General features: G+C 42.8%; 1 protein-coding gene across 4 annotated transcripts in view; it reads left to right on the top strand.

Moving 5' to 3' along the window:
• The window catches only part of igsf3 (immunoglobulin superfamily, member 3), a 64,444-nt gene that overhangs the window by 28,522 nt on the left and 15,229 nt on the right, over window positions 1-20,693 (top strand). For all 4 annotated transcript variants that reach the window (XM_088383376.1, XM_088383374.1, XM_088383378.1 and 1 more), the window contains 4 exons: window positions 8,443-8,862; window positions 13,103-13,489; window positions 14,585-14,992; window positions 17,630-18,055. In XM_088383376.1, coding sequence (XP_088239502.1) covers window positions 8,443-8,862; window positions 13,103-13,489; window positions 14,585-14,992; window positions 17,630-18,055 — 1,641 coding nt within the window. The remainder of the gene's footprint in view (window positions 1-8,442; window positions 8,863-13,102; window positions 13,490-14,584; window positions 14,993-17,629; window positions 18,056-20,693) is intronic.

Below are 20,693 nucleotides of genomic sequence, written 5' to 3'. Positions count from 1 at the left end.
CTTGATTCAAGATAGCAAGAACAACAATCGGGGTAATCAGTGCATTCTTGATATATACTTTCAATTGGAACAGTACTTGATCACAAGAAGAGTCCATTTACTATTTCTCTGGCATATTCGTTTGACTTTAGACCTGAGACCCCTTCAAATCCTTCAGTATGGAATATTATTGTATTAGTCATTTCCATTTAAAAGCAAACATTCTCAATTTCAAAGCACTGCATCATTCATACATACAACACGATGGGTTGCTGAATTTTTGGACATGAAAGCATTGTGTGTTTGGGTGGGAGGGGGTCACCTGCTAGGTTGTGACGCACCTTTCCTGTTATACATCTGCAGGTATAATGAGCTGGAATAGCCACAGGAGGTCGAGCTTTGTGTTTCCTCCCTATACAGATGCTACTTTCTTTGTAAGTTTTATGACTCACCCCAAATAAAAAAGAATCAAGGAGGCATTAAACGATTACTTAGTGAGTGTCCTGGAATTCAATAAAAACTTCTCACGCTGTGTTCGAAGAAAGTCTTTTAAGAGGACACGCTGATGGAGGAAGTAGACAAAGAAATATGTGATAATTGGGTGCAGACAAGCTAGTAGGCGAGGAAAGGAAGGGTACAGGGGACTAGGCGGGGGTGCGCAGACAGACAAAGAAAGCTCCAGTGAGGAGAAAATGGGGCAGAGCCTAAAGAGGGATGACTCTTTGGTGACACCAGAAAGAAAGCTAGCGAGACCCCTTTTTATTAAATTAAAAACCTTCTCCCTTTTCCTCATCGACCTCTGAGCTGTTGCACGGGACTCAACCACCCCCCCCCCTCCCACTTCAGTGCTGTTCCATAACTGAAAATCTCATAACAGCTTCTGTAGGATTGCTCATATCCAACCACTTTTTGGGATTTCATCCTGCTTCACATTTGCCAAATATTAGATATGTTCCGAGACCTCATTAATCAGAGTTTGCTTCATGCGTACGAGACTTTTAGCTCACAGCGCCTCATCTGTTAAGCAGAGTCGGGAATCCATTTGTTTTCATTTAGGACGTTTGGCTTATAAAACGTCCAAATTGGCCAAGTTTGCATTATGGAATATTTCCTTCCACAGCCCGAGGTCTTTATAGGCAAAGTGTTAATGCATTGTTATTGCAATATTGTAGAAAGAAGCCTTTGATTTCCATAAACTGAGCTGAGAAGTCACTGCTACTTATGGTGTAGCATATTTCTCACCCGACTTCCTCTGCTCAAATAATTTCAGCAATATGAAGCTCTTTACTGCCTCAAAAGAAATCGGCAATGTCAACATCGAATGTTTGAACGGTGTTTGTGCACATCCGTGAGCAAGCTAATAAATCCGCAGTTATGGTTCTCTACACATTCACTGTTGACCCAATTATATGCAAGGGTTATTAATGGCCTCATTGTTTCCCCCCCCCCGACACTGATATTTTTCACTAAAATCACTGATATGAATTATGAACATTAGAAAGCAATTAACTTATTTGTTTGGGAAAGCTTAAACCACTTTGTTCAGGAACAGCTTGACTTGGATTTACATCTGCGCGACATACTAAGTACATCATTAAAAATAAAATTAGTGTGAGAAAATGTCAACAAATTCCGAAAGGCCTGCTGAGTGAAACCAGCATTGATTTACAATAGAATATAGTGTAACTTCTCCTTTCTGGACCAGTAGCTTTGATGGATGCTGGCATTTTGCCGGCAAGACGCTGGAAAGAGAGCATCATAAATTCACAAGAGAATATCACACGCAGCATTTTGGCAGCAGCGCCCACCAATCATACACGATACATAATATGGCTACACTGGATTGCATTAAAATATTACATGGGCAGCACGCTTTTGAGGCCGTGTCTGATAATTGTGTGACACAAGATTTGAGAAGGACACTTAAAAGCGGTGAAAGCCATGAAGCGATGCGCTTCATCTAGGTTCCACTAAGTTGCTCGGGCTCCTCTGATCATGCTCGTGTGTTGTATTATGGATGGAACCCCTGCCGAGGCCCTCGATCATGCTCTGCAGCCTCCAACTTTTTGACACAAAAACCCCCTGACCCTTACCCATCACCCCCTCTCTTCCCTGCTGCTGATTTCTCATTTGGCATGGCTCCTTATTGGGCTTACTACTCGTTTGTCAAAGTTGGTGTTTGGTTTGATGACCTGTTGGATTTGTTATTTTGTGAGGAAATATCTTGGCATGAGGCTACAAAGAGAATGCAATATACCCCATCCATTGCAGGACTTGCATTCCAGATCATCCTAACAATATTTGAAAACCACAATATAAAAATACCTTATTTAAATCGTCCACAGCAATGTTTTTATAGCATTTACAGCATTAAATGCATCTTAAAGACATGTGTGTGCACCGAGACTATAATCTTCAAAAAGCATTTTAAAGTATTTTTTAAAATAATTAAATGTGTCGGTTATTTGGCAAATGATTAGTCATCAAAAAAAATCGTAATCTAGTAATTTTAATAGTTCAGGTCCTCTGAATTTCACCCTCTCTACAATAACAAGTCTCAAATTTCTGTCAGTCTCCATGAAAGCAGACTAATTATATTTGTGTTGAACCAAAATAAAACATTTCCAAGTGGCTGTTTTTGCTTTGGAAAATAAGGATCAACATTTTGCCTATTTTACGAAAACATTACAGATCAACCAGTAACTGAATCTTTTAATTTGTTTGTGTGTTTTCTGCACCGTCAATTTGAAATCATGAATAAATTAATCAATTATTTAAGAAATCGTTAGCTGTTGCCCTAGTCTAAAATATGTGAGAAGGATCAAACAGATGTGTGGTCTGGAACGTATCTCCAACGAAAAACGGGATGTTCGCTGTAATCAGACATTATTTTCTGCTATTGTTAGCTCAATGCCTTGAGTTTGACAAAATTTGTTTTGCTCCTCACCTTTGTCCTCCCATTTAAACCCCAATTATTCTATCTCCCCATTGTACCTCCTCATCGGCCAATCGAGCGACTCGACAGCAATCTCAAAGATGGAGAATTTGAAGCACGATGGATAACGAGGATGTTGGTGACAGGTGTAGGAGAAGCCGTTGGCGTATCCATCCCTAATTGTATTGCGTCCTGACCCGATACACCCGCTTGAGTCGCCGCCATCTTGCCTCGGTGATTTGCAGCGGAGGATCGCCTCCCCCGCGCTCTGTCGTCCTCTCAGCACTTTTATCTGTTTCACCAAGAAATTAACATTAATTGCCCTGCTGGCTTTGCCAAGCGGCCGTTTGAGTTGCACCAACAAGCCGACACTTAACACGCTGCCACGCTACCTAAATCGGTACCTACTTCAACTGTGTCTGAACATCTGCTGCACTTGGCCCCCCTGTGAAATGCTTCTCTTGCCAAGATAGACTCATTAGTCATTTGCATTGATATTTTAAATGAGATCAAACATTAAACTTGCTTAATACTCCATGTTAAGGGCCACATAAAGTTGGAATACAGAGACGCTGGTCAACTTCGGATTCAGAATTTCCCCCTGCTGGATAGGCCTATATTTTAAATTGATCCATTATAGGATCCAACTGTCACCATCATAAAATCTTTTTGAACTTTACAGACCACGTACAAAGTAGCAATTTAATTCCAAGGGTGTAAAACCCATTTTCACCACCGACCCCCATTAATTATGTTTACCCTCAGGGGGGTCTTTTCTAGCAGTACTCCCAAAATCAGTTAGGTGTGTACCTTGATTTTAAGGTCACAGGCTAATTTAGGTACCTTGCTTCTCGGCCCATACCAGCTTAGATATGCCCCAACCTTTTTGGCGTCATGACCTAGATCATACAAGTACATACTAGAGAGTACTTCAACAGTGGATGTATTGCTAGTTAGTGTCTAAACTGATAATGGGAAGTCTAACAAAAATCATGCGTGACATGGCAGCCACCATGTCCTAATGAGACGCCCACTCTGTTGCTTGTTGACATCAATATGTTATGCACACCAATGGAGCAGAAAAGAAATCTATTTTTATATGTCAAACTAAAAAACGAGTACACGCAGCATGCAATTTTAAAATAAGCATTGAACAAAGTGTGAGGAAAGAAGTTTGGATGCATGGAATATACAGGTCACATCGGATAAATCATCTCTTCTCAACCCGTCTCATCTTTGCCAAAGTCTGCTTTTCCACTGTTTTTGTGTCTTCCCTCCCCTCCTACTTGCACATCCTCATGCTTGGACTTAAAAGGGCAGCTTGAGCAATGACGAGCGTCGCTCACTTCAGAGGTTTGACGGAAGGAGAAGATGGGCTAGGAGGGAAGATTAAAGCCAAAAAAAAAATGTAAATGAGGTAGACTGGGAGGGAAGAGTTATGGGGGACTGAAAGCCTCTGTGCTTGTCAAAAAGACAAAATAATAAACATTTTTTATTCTTTGACTTCACTCACCAAACCGAAAATGTGAAGGATGATCAGTTAAATTCAATATTAAAAACGGAATCCAGGGAGAAAAATACTGAACCTCTTCAATAAGTTTTTGGGGTTTTTTTTTCAGTTGGACCTTAAAAGGCTAGGAACCACATTTAGCATAAAAAAAATAAAAAGCTCTGCATAACTCACTATAAGGCAGTAGAAAAGCCACATGAGTTCACCCAGCCAATCTGCAAAGAATACCAGTATTATACAATTTTAATGTGCAATTTATTTAGTGGGCCACATCTTAGATGAATCGTTAGCATGTCTGAGCTACAGTTTGATTTTCAGCTCCAGCCTTCTTTTGTAAAAATATTATTAATTTTTTTTTACATTTAATGACATCAATGTTTTGATTCAAGCCATTTAATCGATTCAGTCTTGAATAATACCTACCTAGAATAATTAAAAATAATAATAAATCCAGATTGCTACATAAAATAAACTGTTGCCAGAATAAATGAATGTATTAGACAACCAAAAAAAAAAAAAACTCTTGGAAGAGGTGTTTCAAGGAGACATTTGCAAGACAAGGAAATCTCATTTGGCTTCGTTTTAAGTGAAAGGAGACACCACCAGTAGAACAATGTAATTTCTCAATACAAAAAGGGAATTATACTGGAAACGTAATGAGTATTTTATTTTCAGTGTGGATTGATCGTCAAGAGCCACATTTGCCCCAACAATCATGCTTCAGGTTGACATGCACTATTTATGACATCATTTAACCGCAAAAGTTGAGGTAGTTTAAGTCACTCCTATGTTGTCTCAAGTGACAGGATAACGTCTGTGTTTGTGCCCAGAAATGCCATTTCATTCTGTTCCTAATCCGCTCCCAGATTGAGGTCAGTGGGGCCACTACAAAATCTCCACAACCTCAGAAATGTTGAGATTGGGTGACGCTCACTGATTGGTCTGCTATCCCTGACTGATCTATCTCTAAATCTGATTGGTCTCCTGGACTGAGGACTTGTCCCAATGTTAAATGTCTCCATAAGAAGTGAGGCTATGAGCCGTGAAGCATCAACTCGTTGAATTCTTTCAGTCCAACGGGACTTATAGAGGGGTTCACAAAAGATATTGGAAGGATGCAAGGGGCACGAGGTTATCCCAGTGACGCTTGAGCTGTTCTCAGAAGCCCTAAGCATCATTTGGGAGGGTTGCTATGGCGATGGTAGGTTGTAGTGTAGGTGTGTTGTTGTGGTAACAGTCTCGTGCGGCTGCCGCTCAGGCTCTGATTGCGAGGCATTCAGGCTCTCCATGCGTGGAACAGCAATTGACAATTTAAGTAGAACCGTTGTACTCACGCAGTAATAAATATTTAATAACATCCTTAGAAACTACAATGGCTCTCTGTTATCTGTGTAGACCACTGCCAAAGCCTATGAAATCATTGTCAATGATTTATAGAAATATCAAATGATAGGGCAAAGGGATAAACTGTTTTTTTTTCCAAATGTAACACTTTCCGTAGATCAAGTTATTTTTACTGTAGTATTTTTGAATAGATATTTTCATGTTAGTATTAAAACAAAATACTAAAAAAATTATAAAAATATAGTTAGCCAAATCTTTCCTTTAAATGCCACTGTTAGATTTTTTTGGGGTTTATCTTTAATCATTTTGTGCTGATCCAATAAATCAAAAATGACCATTATGTTCTAATCTGTCCTAATCTGGCTAACTAACCCCCATGCACCCCCCCAAAAAAAGTGATTAAAAACCTAATCCTATCTCACTCACTTATTTTAGGATTTTTGGTACCCTTTATTGCTCGGGGTCCCTAATTTGGAAGACACTAATTTGCGGGACAACAACAGGATTAAATCATGTCAATACGGTTCCAGTGAAATCCGCTTGCCCAGCGGTAAAACCCATTAAGAGAGTGAGGTTGCCCAGCCAGAAAGCATTATAAACAGAAGCTCTCACTATAAACACAGGCAACGGCCTACTTACGGTCCCATATTAGTAATTGTATCATACAAACAACAAAGGCATATATCAGCAGAAAAGCTTTATTGCACCCATGCCTAATATTGCCATAATAACTCACTTGAGGTGAGCGAGAAGTGAATGCGAAGATTGTACCGAGTCAAAGAAGTGCAGCAAATTGCTCCTTCACGTGCGGGTATACAGTAGCAGCAAAATGTAGCACCTCATTAGAGGCCTGCTGACTTTGACCCTCCCTTATTGGCCACTTTGTTTTCCTGCGACATCTATTTCTCACTTGAGCTAACCACAGTATTTTATTCGCCCCCCTCTTGTCGATCTTCTTCTCTGTGATCTGTCTGACTTTGGCCTAGTTTTGCTTTGCCTCTTTCTGGCGGGCCCTGCTATTATGGTAGCTCCTGTTTTTACACGCAATCAACATGAGCCCAGTTATATGTATTAATGGTTTTGCTCTTGCATCTATCCGTCTTGAAATATTTTGAAAAATTGTATTGCGGGTGCCATTAAAGTATGGAATATAATATCTTCACATGGCTGCCTCGCCAGAAGTAAACGCTAATACTTGTGAGGCAATTAATCACTAAATGCGTCGAAAAGACAAAACTGTTTGAATTCATGAAGACAGCAGTTCACTTTGTAGCGTATGGACATGTGACCTCATATTAATATGTCATATAATCAATTAAAAAGTCAAATTTCCATAGTACAGAAAAAGGCTGCCAAAATAGATTACATCTGTATATTTTATTAGTGTTCAGCCTAATGGACTATAACGTACATCTATCAAAATGCTAAACGACTGACAAGGTTGACAGCCATGTAAATTACTGGCCCCTCACTAGAGAAAGTGCATTAGAATGCCGCTCAACGTTCTGGATTGTGTAAAAAAAAGTATTTGACATATTCCGTGTACTTTCATCAGTTGAGAAAATAAACAATCTAGGCACCCCGATTCAATTTGAGTTTTGGGCGCTTCAGCCGAGCAGCTCGTCCACAGAATCGGTGTGTGGTTTCCATGCCAATAACAAAAAGACAATTTCACATTATCCCATGCCAACGAAGCATCACGGTGACGTGGAAGCGTTTATTTTGAGCACAAATTACAGTGTACTGTATCTTGAGCTCTGGTGAGATCCACCACACGCATCATTTGCTCAATTAACTTGATGTCACGCTGTCTTAACGTAATGTGCATTGAGAATATTCCAAGGCACCGTGCCTTATATGTGCATAACATACGAAGACATTTAACCTCACGATTGTGAAGCATTCGATTAAAATAGACGTTCCTTTCTCTATGTCCTTCAGCATGCACTGATTTTTTTTTTTTTTCCGTGACCTTCTACTGTATGCTTATTTGTATATTCATGCAATTCTCTGGAGGGCTGTGCTGCGGTGATGTGTCAGCACACTATGGCATGTTAAAGTTGAACATACAAAAGGATACTGGTGATGCTCGTGTCAGAGAGAGAAAAATATTTTCCTTCCTCCGCTTGCTTGCAAATCAGATTAGGAGGCACTTTTAGATTATATCTATATGTCTATTTACTTTCACTACGAAGAGACATAAACCCAAATTGTCTGCTGTAGTCAAGGCGGTCCTGCACGTTTCACAGCAACCTGCTGTTTCTTTATGGACTGAGACAGAACACTTAAAATAATGGATCATTCTAACCCGAAATGGCCTCTACAGCACATTTATTTTGACGTTAAACACTTCCTACCTGTGCATTCCCCTTAAATGGATTTTCACATTGTATATGCTCGAACCCTTTGTTGCGAGTAAACAGGAACACAGGAAAAAAATACAATGAAAGAAAAATATTTGTATCGGGCTGCAGCAAGTCATATAGAAAATAATCAATAGATGGCTAATGGATAGTATTGCACTGTTTTCTTTGATTTTTACTCCACTGACTCTCTATTCCATCACTGAGCCAGATTCCTGATTGTCAGCTCATTCATTAGATGCATTCTGTTCATCTCATCCATATGACATTTTCCCCCACCTCTGATTGAGATTTTCATTTTCTCCTTGCAGTTATTGCTGACTCACTGACAGTATCAGCTCCAGCCCAGACTCTGTCCAAAGTGGAAGGAGATACGCTCCAACTGACCTGTGAAGTTTCCCGGACCACGATGCAACACACTCACTTGTCAGTGGGCTGGTACCTGAAAGCGCCCGATGACGCATCGGCCCCGCCTCAGGAGCTGCTCACCCTGTCGAAGGACTTTGTTCTGCGCTCCGGGGGTCCGTACCGCCAGAGAATGGCGGCGGGGGACCTCAGACTGGACAAAACCAGCGCCACATCCTACCGACTGACCATCCACAAGCTGCAGCCGGTGGATCAGGGACTGCTCTACTGCCAAGCTGCCGAGTGGATCCAGGACGCGGACGGCAGCTGGTTTGCGATGACCCGCAAACAGAGCGACAAGACCCCGCTCCGAATTCAGCCCACCGGTGAGTGAAGTCAGGGATTCAGATTGCATTTTCAAAGTGAGCAGATGTACATCGCACATGTGGGCCGGCTTCCTCTGATTGCTGATCAGCCTCTGTCACTAAGCTCATTAACTCACTAAAAAGGGCTTATTCAACCTCCACAGACCTCCCACTGATGCATTTGTGTCGCTTTGGCGAACAACATTAAAAGCAGTCGGTGATAATGTGACTAGCTTTAAACGGTGCGAGTGAGTGTAACAGGTGTCAACACTGTGGACAGTCTCCTCCTTGACAAAAGATTAGAACAGTCGATATACAACACCAATTACTACTTTCCTATTTGCCATGACTTTGGTTGTATCTTGTCTTGATCTACGCATTACCAAAAAAAAAACAGAAAAATTGTGCATAGGTGCATTTTGAAGCAAACAGCTAAATATCGGTTCCACAAAAATATTAACGGGTTCTTTTTTGAATAGTGAAGTAGGCAGGGTTTCACCTTGAGATGTCATAATACAATGTTTTTAGAATCGGTTATTTTATCGGTTCGTCAATCAAATGATCGGATACAATTTTATTTGCATTAAAGCGTATGAAAAAAGTTTTCCCCCGATTGCTGTTAATGAACAGTTTTTGCATTATTAAAAAAACAGCTGAACATCACTTTAGCATGTTTAATTCAAAACATAATTTTCAACTATTACTTGATTATTAAAATATGAGGCAATTAGTTCCACAATCAATTTGTTGTCGATTAATCGATTAATTTTGACACCTTTAGCTTCACTGTTTTGTAGCTTTGCGGTCGGGAAACCATTGCAAATTTTTGCCAGTTGTGGTTTTTCCTGAGTACATTAGCGCGAGCAACCGTGCCATCGGCAACTCAAATCGTTCGGTCGGTCGATTGTCTAATGGAGATGACAAAGTGGGGGAGGAGGATGATGAGGCAGAAAGGAGGCAGGACATCAGGTCAAGTAACACCATAGCGTGGCTGTCGGTGGACGACGCCTCATGATAATTGTCTCATAAGTAGTCAACCCCCGGGCTTGATGGATCAGACACAAAGACAGCTTTATGGCTCGTCACCGCACCTCCCACCCGACTCGACCTCCTCACCCTATCACTCGAGCTGTGCCGTCACCCACTCGGAAGAAGTCCTTCTTTGTGGGTCTACTGGAAAGGCCCTTATGTCTGGCTGGTAAACAGCGACCACATTAATGCCTTTATCCGAGCACAACGGCTACAAGCGAATCTCTTCAAATTAAACTCATTTTTTGGTAGCCTTTCCCAATAAAGTCTCACATCCGCTCCGGAACTGTACACGTCGATGGCGCCCCAGATAGCGTCGGCTGGTGGGAAGAAAGATGTGAAACACGCTTGTCAGACGACTCCCTACTTCTTCACGGAGGAAACAAAAGGCACAAAGAGTTTCCATCTCTGAACCTTTTGTCACTCTCCGTCTTCCCTGTAATCTATAATAGATGGAGGTGTTGTTGCATGACGACAAACACAGCGGAGGTGTGCTTATGTTAGCGTGCAAACTTGATGTGTGTGATTTTTGGATGGCTTTGTGTTTCCTTACTGCCAGGCGAGGATGAAGCTTGCAGAAGTTTTTGGGGCGAATTCGTCAAGTTGTGCATATTTGACAGCGAGAGGAGGAGGATGTTGTAGGAGCTTGGGCACAGCACCTCCATTAAGCTCCCCATCATAAAAGATGGAGTGGAAGACAGCCCCATCACTAACTAATCAGCCACAGCTAGCATCAAAGAACGAGCCTTGGACGGAATCTTATTTTAACTCCCTGTTTTTAAAAAACTTTTCTTTTTACCCCCTCTATTATTTTTTAAAATCAACTTTCTCTTTGGTCCACTTAAGAACTTTTTTTTTCTGGTTTTAGATTTCCTGCCTCACAGTTGAGAGGTTAAAATCTCCAAAACTCAATAAGTGCAATGAATGCCCAAAAAAATCCTGAATGTTTTTTTTTTTCTTGTCCAGTGCCACCTGCCTCCACAACTGTGCACATTTAAGCACAAAAAAAGTTTGCTTTTTTTCACCCGGTTATTAACTTGACATTTTACGTCATATTTTTTTCACACCTTATTTTCAAATTCTGTATGCACAGCAAAAGAGCAATAAATTATATTCCCTCACATTTGAAGCCTTGGACCAAACAATGTGGGATTTGAACTGTCACTTCTATTAGGTTTTATTAATGACATGAATCCAAACTTGATTGTCCTCATCAGGAAGGCAGAGCACAAAGTGCCAAGATGAATAGTGAGCTGTCATCATTTCTTACATGTCGTATCAGTACACATCACCCCCTCTTGATGAGTGTCTACACAAAAAGATTTGGGTCCGATGAGATGGGCCCTGACATCTTAATATATGCGGACGATTATTGTTATTTATTCGCGTTGAACAATCAATCTGCGAGCAGCGTGTGAGATCATGGCTGCTTATGCTGCAGCACATCACACATTGAATTTATTATACCACACACTGTGATGCGAGGCGACAAAAAAACATAACGGGAGAACAATGTTTGGTTTGTTACATTTATATTTTATGTTGCAATTATGACGGTCGTGTGCTACACCGCCCACCGTATTTGTTATAGCTTGTTCGATAGCGATGTTGATTTATTGATCTTCAAGAATTGTTTTAAGACCAGTGATAAACAGTCAATAATGAAAACAACCATATATTGCCTTGATTTGTGATTGTTGGGATGAGTTTTTACAGAGTAACCCACGCTTACGCTGCAATAGTTATAATCATACAAAAAAAATATGAAAATAATTCTAGTCCGTAATTTAAAAACAAATGAAAAACACTTCCTTGCTTTTGGCAAAATTTCAGCCACTATGCCAACTGACTAGCTCATTTGTAAACTTGAATCGTTTTTCATAAACAGACTACCCCTGACCCTTTCAATTATTTCTTTCTTTTCCAGTATCAAGGAAATAGTCAAATGCATATTCCAAGCACACCAATGCGGTGAAAGCACATTAATTAAGAAGGACTCAAAAGTCCACCCCTGAGAGCTTTGTCCATATCCCAAACAAGTCCTCATCGCCTCTAGCTGAAGGCTAGATATTGGCAAACACTGGAAGACTGTGCCTAGTCACAGTTTTGGGTGCAGAGGCTGAATACTAAAATGAGGAGGCGAGAATATTAAAGGGATTCTTGGGGCACTGAAATGGTGTCAGTTGCAACCACAGAGAAGACGCCAAGAGAATAGGAAAGAGGAAAGGTTGAGGTCACGCCATGCGGATAAAATAAGAAGAAGAAAGAAAAAAAAACGCTGATTTGTCAGAGTGCTCCGCTCGCCCTCCCCTCTTCTTCACTTTCACCTCGGCAATAAAAAATAAACCTAATTAGAATTCTCGCTTGCAGTGTGACAGGGAGTCAAGCGCTCTCTTCCACCTGCACATACACAGCAAAGTTGGTGGTGCTCACTCCGCTTCCACTTATCCAAATTACGCTCACTTTCTATGTGTGCCTATGTGGTAGTGTGTGTGTGTGTGTGTGTGTGGGGGGGGGGGGGGTTATTTACTGTATTAATTTGCTGATGATGAGTGCGGTAGGGTAACGGCTGCTTTTCCTCTCAGCGTTGGCGCTAGCCTCGAGGTGTAATTACAACGACTAACGCACTTCCTGACAAACACTCTGGTGTGGAAATGTTGGAAGCCTTCTCCTCTGTATTTGGCACCAAGGTTAATAGTGACATGTAGCCAGTCATTATGTACTGCACATTATGTACTCTATGGATTAGAGTATTGGGACATGCATCACAATCAATTAATTAGTCATGGGTAGGACTTCTTGCTTGAGTTTACCCTGACAAGACAATTTGTATGGGGAAGAGCACAAAGCAAGGCATGATTGCATAAGTTTGGTGTAAAATCAATATGGAAAGTGTTTTAATGCTTTGTGCATTGATGAAAAGACTGAACCGATGTGCCGTAATGGCAGTGAAGGGAAAATGAAGCTTCATGAACCAGTTGTTGTATTATTTGGCAATGTTGGTTTAAAGTGAGGGTTTTAAGAAATGGCAAGTCGGTGGGCTTTCAGTTCTTCGGTGAACAGAGTGCCATAAACACAACAATGGGTTCATGAATCATCTTGAAGCTTCATTTGCCCATCATTAGTGCCATTATTATAGTCATGGGATGCAAAAATATGGGCAAAATAAAGTTGAGTCTGAGAGAGTATGTCTGGATTAATACTAAAAAGTGGGATTGTGGTTTCTCTTTAGATCGTGACTTCAGCATCCAGGTGAGCACGGAGCGACGGTCCTTCACGGCCGGTGAGCCGCTGGAGCTCCGCTGCACCATTGAGGCGCAGAACGTCCCCGAGCGATTCTTCTCGGTGTCGTGGGTCTTCAGCAGCTCACCGGTGGCCGTGGTGGGCCCCAGTGCCGTGCCCGTCCTGGGCCCCGACTACATGGCCCGCGAAGCCGCCGGCCATATGACGGTGCGCAAGGAAAGCCCCAACGTGCACCTGCTCAAGCTGCAGCACCTACGACCCGACGACGCCGGCAAATACATCTGCCGCGTGACGGAGCGGGAAAAGACACCCACGGGAGACTTCATCGACCGAAGCAAGCGGTCCCGCAACGTTCAGATCACAGTGCAGCCGCTCAGTGAGTCATAATCCGGTCACGAGGCCACTGGCTTAGTTGTTCTGTCCTTACTTGTCAATTACACTAAGAATCATGAGCTATTCATAAGAGCAGTTTTAGTGGTATTGAATGTCCCCACCTCCCTCCCTGTGCCTTGACAGATAGCCTCTATTGTTAGCTGTGAGTAAGTAGCGATCAGATAATGCTCCTCTTATTCCTAATGTATTTTCCCTTTGAGTGGATTACTAAGGAATTGTAATGTAGAATTATGGCGCTTCCCATAAAGAGGGTTGGAAGGGGGGGGGCAGTATAATGGAAAGCTGCAGAGTCTAGACTTACAGAGGTTGAACTAACAGCCATGAAATAAGACGACAAAGAAATAAAAAGACGCAAAGAAAGACGCACCAGAGGTTCCCTAGGCTGGATGAAGAGCGTTGGTTGATCACTGTAAATTTACTCTCGAGCGTTTAAAAAAAATATCTATATTGTGTCGTATCGCCGTGATCAATCTGTTTTTGTGGCGTCATCTCAGGTATGAAAGTCTTGGAATGAATGTGAAAAAATAGGATTTCTAGGTTTGAGTGTGATAGAAGATGAGAGGCTAACGCAATCCATATTCATACACTTCTCGCGGCTTTATTAGGAAGGAAGAACAGAGTTTGGCCTGAGGGGAGAAAAAAGGGGAGGGTTGGGGGAGCTTCTGTGACATCACTTTAGTTTTTGGGTTAACTGGAGCTTTGTGATGTTTTTGAAGTGATGAGGTTGTGGTGAAAGCAAGCAAGAGAGCCTGGAAGGACTTCTTACCCTCCTCTTCATCTGCCTCTTGTGATCTTCTTAGCTCAGTGAATTATCTACCGCAGGTTCCGAAAGACTAACAGCGCTATCCCCTCCCTGTACAAACCCAAACCCGCCACGGACTGCTCTCGAGCAGTCACTCTGATGCGCCTGGGGCCGCAAACGACCCGGCGATATCAACCACTCATTGCCCCTGGGCTTGTGTTCTTTCGAATACTCAAAATGGGATTCCTCTTGTTTCTTGGATTCAGTTTGGGAGAGCATTTTTAAAAATGGACTTCATCTCATCACTTGCTGACCTTTATTGTGTTTTCCTTCCAGAGAGCAACATGACCGTCATGTTGTCGAGCAACTCGTCTGAGGTTCTGGAGGGCAACGTGATGCAGTTGACCTGCTTGGTGCAGTCCACCACAGGCCTTCTGTCTGTCGTCTGGCAGTGGACGGACAAGGAGGGCAACGAACCCGCCCAGAGGTTGGCCTCTCTGGACAGAGACGGCACGGTTCGGCACAGCGATGCCTACAGGGAGCGCTCCACCTATGGCGAGATTCGAGTTGAAAGGTCGAGGGCTGACACCTTCTTACTCTCCATCTACAACGTCTTGCCAGAGGATGAGGGGCAGTACAGCTGCACTGCAACTGAGTGGTTTCAAAGCGGCGCTGAAGCGGAACTCAGCTGGGTGCAGATTGGAGAGACGTCAGACACGAAGATGGTCACCGTCAAAACTGTCGGTAAGTTTTTTTTTTTTCTTTCTCCAATGTGCGGAACTAGACACACTGGCTGAGAGAGCATATACTCAACCCGTGGAGGAATTGGAGACTGACAAAATGTGGCATCACAACAGAAAGATGAATCAAACTCATTATTTGTTTACGGATAAAATCAGCATCCATCAATCATGTTCTGAGCTAGAACAGAGATTGTGAGCTGGGGGTTGAAAGATTTATGAAAGTCTTGGAGAAAGTCTTCCCAAAAGAGTGCAAGCTGTTCCACCTGCACATTTTCATCCACTGTAGGTGTAATGGCCACGTGTCCCATTACTTATGTCCGTGGCGACTCGAAGAATACCCCATGGTTTATTCATGTTCTGCCTGGGGGTAAAGAACTATTAGGATACATTCTCACACCACCTGCCACACGTCAAGTGCTGCGTGCTGCGGTGACAATCATTATGCACACACTCGCGAGCGCACACTCACACACACACACATACATAGATTAGTTGGATTTATTAGAATGGAAATTCAGCAGCGATGTGTTTCACAGTGTATGGGTCTGCCCTCAGTCAGTGCAGAGTTAAGCAGAACATTCTGAGTACAGGCTGAGAAAACCACTGGAGCGGAGCAATGAGGAGTTGGCAGGTCAAGAGCAGGGGCGGCTCTCACACACACACACACACACACACACACACACACACACGGATTATCTTGCAACAAAGAGGAGATGTCCGTTTTTAAGTGGCTATTTGTTAGTTTCAGGCAGACACATTAGTTTGAGAAACAAGAGGCGTGTTATGGAGATTGGAGCAAACAAGTTCAGAGGTTCTTGTCTCTCCCCGCTCTTCTCTTCTGTGTAGATGAAGGTTGCGTGCTGTTTTGCGGCCGTCATTTTGAGTTGAACTTTATCTTCTATTGATTTTGGTGTGTGGGTGTCTCATTTTTTCTTCCCAAAAAGTATTATAGGACTCATATCCCTTTTGTATAGACATGTTATTTTCTTTCCTATTTTGTGATAAGGCTTGCTGGTTTTGTCTAAAAAAAAAAAAAAAACTAATTTCCTCTGGTGGCCCACTGGGCACAAGATGGGTTCTACTGTGACCTGCCCTCTGAATCGATAGGCAGCCTAATGCTCCATATATTACATACGGTCACTGTAACCTAATTGAATTCATAGCCTCCTAATGGACTCCCGCTGCCTGCTAACAAAACCCTGGAGGGCATCCTAGAAAGACATCCACTGGGAAACTTATTCTTTTCATTTGTTTGCCACAGTCAAGAGTAGGCATCATGGCACAGTAGCTCGCTTTCTGGCTGATTAGTTTCAAATGTAAGATTTTTTTTTTTCAATGGAAATAATTGGACTCAGGTTACGTGTTTAATTAAGTTTTTCTATTAAGCTAGTACAAATGTACAGTTCGGTACATAGCCCTCTCAATGTATCGTATTGCTTAGGCTTACTGTGGCTTGTACAGTAGTTGTTACGTTCTAATGTTACATGCGAAAAAACACCCATTAAAAATTTGCTGACATCAATCGACAAGCAGTTCAGGTCGATTGATTCATAGTTCAGTTATCTCAAAGAATAAACTTGTTGAAATTGTATTTTTGATTGGAATTGTCCAAACAAAAAACAGCAAGACATTCATTAAAAATAAAAGAAAAATCGCAGGCCTTGGGGAGAATCTTAAATATCACGTACCTTTGTCAAACAAGTGGACAAGTTAAATGTTGTAAAACACTAAATTCATAAAACGAAACAAAACACATAAACCAGCCACCTTATTTATATTATGCTGTGAAATTCTTCCTTATGTGTGAAAATAGCAGCCCAGGTTTTTTTGTTTTTTGTTTTTTTTTGTCAGTGAGAAAATGAAGACCCCCAGGCAGCTTCTACCGCGGTGGTTAAGTGAACCGAACTGCAGAATACCATTGATTACACTCTCTCCCCAGAAGGACATGTCAGAAAAACAAGACCAGGGAGAAATCATAGCCCAAATAAATCGTCGTATCTCCTCAAATTTCGGTTTTGTTTTTTACCTTCCGCTTCATATTTGACACAAACATCACAACAGATCATTTCAGGATCTTTATCTTACGCCTCCCAAAGGTGTATTTTGACCACAATGTATGATGATGATACAACATTTTTGCCTAATGAGGACAGTTTCCACTTGGCGGCGAGATGGGCGGAGATTGAACACGGGTGCTTAAAAAGAATCTCTCCCTTGTGTTTTCTTTGTATCGCTGTTAATTTTGAGGCACGCTCTCGCTGTTGAACGAGGCGCTCGCGCAGATGCTGACACACGTGCCAAAATGTGCAATATGTCTTATCGCAGTTTTTGTACATTCTGCACTTATCACAATCCTAGAGAACATGTTGATGGTGGATGAATTAGCGCTGTGGTTTGCACTGATTTTCTTCTGGTGGATATGTATGTTCATGTCTGCATCTATATGGATACATAGTATCTTATTTTGCAATGCTACTTTACTATATTTCTAATTTCTCATGTACCTGTGGTTAAAAAAAGTGAAGTGTGGAGAGTCTCTGTTGTACAAATGAGTTTCGGTTGCAGAAATGCACGGGATGAAATATGTAGTTTTTTACGTTGTCTTTAATCATCATGTCTTCTCCTCTCTCGCCACTAGAGTCCTCCTTCATGGTTTCTGCCTCATCACGGACACCATCTGTGACCTACGGGGACTCCTTTGACCTTCTGTGCTTGGTCAAGCCCCGTCACAACCCTCGCGTCCCCACCTCGGTCACCTGGCGCTTCATGCCGGCTGGCACGGAGGCCTCCGACGAGGACGAGGGCGAGTTCAAGGACCTGGTGACTTTCACCCGCGAAGGCACGTTGCAGTGGGGGGAACAGCTGCTCGGTTTGGGCACCCGCACCACCGTGGACCGCTCGCACTCCAACACCAACTTCCGGCTGTCTGTGACGCGGGCGGGGCGTCGCGAGGAGGGCAAGTACCAGTGCACCGCCGTTCTGTGGAGGAAAAACTACGACAACAGCTGGAGCCGAGTGGCCAACCGCACATCTAACCTGCTCGGAATCAGCGTCCTCCAACCAGGTAAAACGCTGAAGACATTCTTGCCACCCTAACTGGCGGACACATCACAACACACACACACACACTGAGAGGATGAGCTTAGAGGATGTCCGCTTTCTAATTGCTCTTGGTCTCCAGTTTAGCAACTAATTGGAGTGTGTGTGTGCAGACGTGGGCATTTTCTGCACGCGTCGGGGTGCGGTCTCCTAATGGAGCTAGGCGAATGGATGGCTAAAGATCCCACAGGAAGAAAGAACAAAGTGGAAAGAAGGCAGGAAGACGGGAAGCAAAGAAGCCAGACAGTCGGGGTCAGAGTGGGAAAGTGTGATAAAGAGAGCGAGCCTTCTCTCCTTGAACTTGTTTTTTCTCAGCGGAGGCATTAAACTGTCCATGCTACCTGTCCTGGACCTCTGTGCCACAAACACACACTCACAGACACACACTCCCAATTAGTGGCTAAAGTCCAACAACAAATTGGCACACTGATACACACTGGGCCAATTTAACACAGTCCTGTATGGCTCAACAGCGTAATACATTATTCATAATGCAGGTAAGGAAAAAGGCCCTGTGGTACCTGAAGAACCAATTTGGAGCAAATATGATTGAGTCATGTGGTTTGCTGTTATGTATTATGATCAGCAATCATCTGAAAGGCAAATTGCTGGCATGGAATGCATCGCGTTCTCACCAGAAATATGAATGAAATTGCACAAAAAAGGCCACCGCTCTATTATGTTGATGATTACCCAGCACATCTTGTCATAACATCGGCAACAGGCACAGCTTGCATAAAATGCCACCTTTTGAGGCAATGTAAGAGCTACGGTCTCCAACCTCTGGTCTGCGGACCCAAAAAAAAAAAATGGTAGCAGGTGGGATGGTTCTAACGTTGATTGAAGCAAATATGTCTCAATCAGATACCCCATCTGATAAAAAAATTATGTTCACAAACTTAGATTATGAGCATGCACGGACTTTTCCTCGTGTCCTTTAGCGTGTCTACAGGCAACAATTGTGCTAACAAAGACACACTCGGATGATCAATAAGTCTTTCGCAGCGAGACAGAGGAATGTGAGCAGACTCGACCGTCTCTCATTGCGCAATATCGATCCCCATACACATGCACGCAGAAATAAGGAGGCACATACACACATGCCGGAGAAGGACATTGCACGATAGCGCCGCGTCTGTGTTGTGACCTTAGCCATCCACACCGAAGACGCTGCGCCGACGAGCCCTTCAGGACGTATTTGGAAATCGCCTCATCATTCTGAAAGCTCATTTACTTTCCCCCGGTGGGCACTTTACTTTTGCTGTAACCCGCACTGTCTGCAGGGGGATTCATTCAAGGTCCTTTTTTTTTTTTTTCCTTTTGGGCTAAAGTGTTCAACCACCCTGCTATTCCATCCGTGACCATGATTATGTGATAAGTTGTCAAGTGGAAGTCAGTCAGCAAGTGTGACAAAGCAATCATTGTGTACTTTGTGCGGCAAATTCCTTCAGTCCTCACCACGTCCGGGGACCTTCATTCACACACATGATTTGTTTCCATTTCCTCTCTATTTTTCCCCGAGCGCAAGCCAATCAGACCCGAGTCTTCCGTCCCTCACAAAGGCCTCGTGTGAAATGAGCTGTGAGCAAACACAGCGACTGACCAGATAGATAATTGAGCGACTCTAAATCGCTCTTCTCCCGGTAGCTGCTTAATATGCATGAGGTGCCCGGCTCGCGTGGCGTGCACGTCGACATGTGCTTGTATACATCGGCGTGCTGGCACGCTGGCGTGTCTTCCTCGCAGCGTGCCTGGGAAAGCTTTTTCTCCGCTTGCTTTGCATATTCGCAGCAAACCCGGCTCACCCTCGATTCCCAGCGACGCAGAGGTGGAATTAAATCTGTCGGCTTCTTGATGCTCCATTCCGCCAATGTCCTCAATTTAAAGGGGACGTTTTATTGAGGAAATTCTACGTTTTGATATTTCATGCAAATTACTTTGGTTACCTAGCCAGATGACAACACTTGATCTGACTGCAAATGTTGTGCCGTCTTGTTATTCTCAAGAAGCAGTCTTGTTTCTTTGTACTTTTTTGTACTCAACACCCAGAGGTAAAATGGCATCTATATTTCTACTTGTTGAAATCCACTAGACTCTACGTTTTTCTTCATCTCTTTTTCATGCAGTCCTTTTCATAGTATTCTCTAGCGTTCAGGCTGAGATGCCACAAAATGACATCACAGTGCCTACAGGCTCAGCTTGCGAAATTCACATGACCAGGTGAGGCGGCCCCTACCTGAGCCCTGCAAGTGACAAAATGGCCACCCGTTGAGATGGATCAAAGCAAGTCGATTTTACAGTTTAATTAATATCCCACAAACGCATCGTTAATCAAAATGCCACGTTTCGACTTATGCAAGTGCATAGAACATATTATTGTAATGTAAAAAAATATACTTGATTACCACTTGATGATCTTGTCAGGGTAAAACCAAGCAGATTTTTATTTTGGGTAGGGATCTTCTGCAGGTGTCCCAATATTTTTGTCTTTGTGTACATTCCTTCGAATTATAATATGCCGTTAGTCACGTGGCCTCACATCCAGCGTTTACACGCGTGTGCGTACTTCATTTCTTGAATTATCCAGCACAGGCGGGTGGTCT

The sequence above is a fragment of the Syngnathus floridae genome, chromosome 8 (genome assembly GCF_059516105.1).
Source record: "Syngnathus floridae isolate MCC-2025c chromosome 8, RoL_Sflo_1.0, whole genome shotgun sequence".
Classification (NCBI taxonomy): domain Eukaryota; kingdom Metazoa; phylum Chordata; class Actinopteri; order Syngnathiformes; family Syngnathidae; genus Syngnathus; species Syngnathus floridae.
This window is presented reverse-complemented; position numbering and strand designations above follow the sequence as displayed.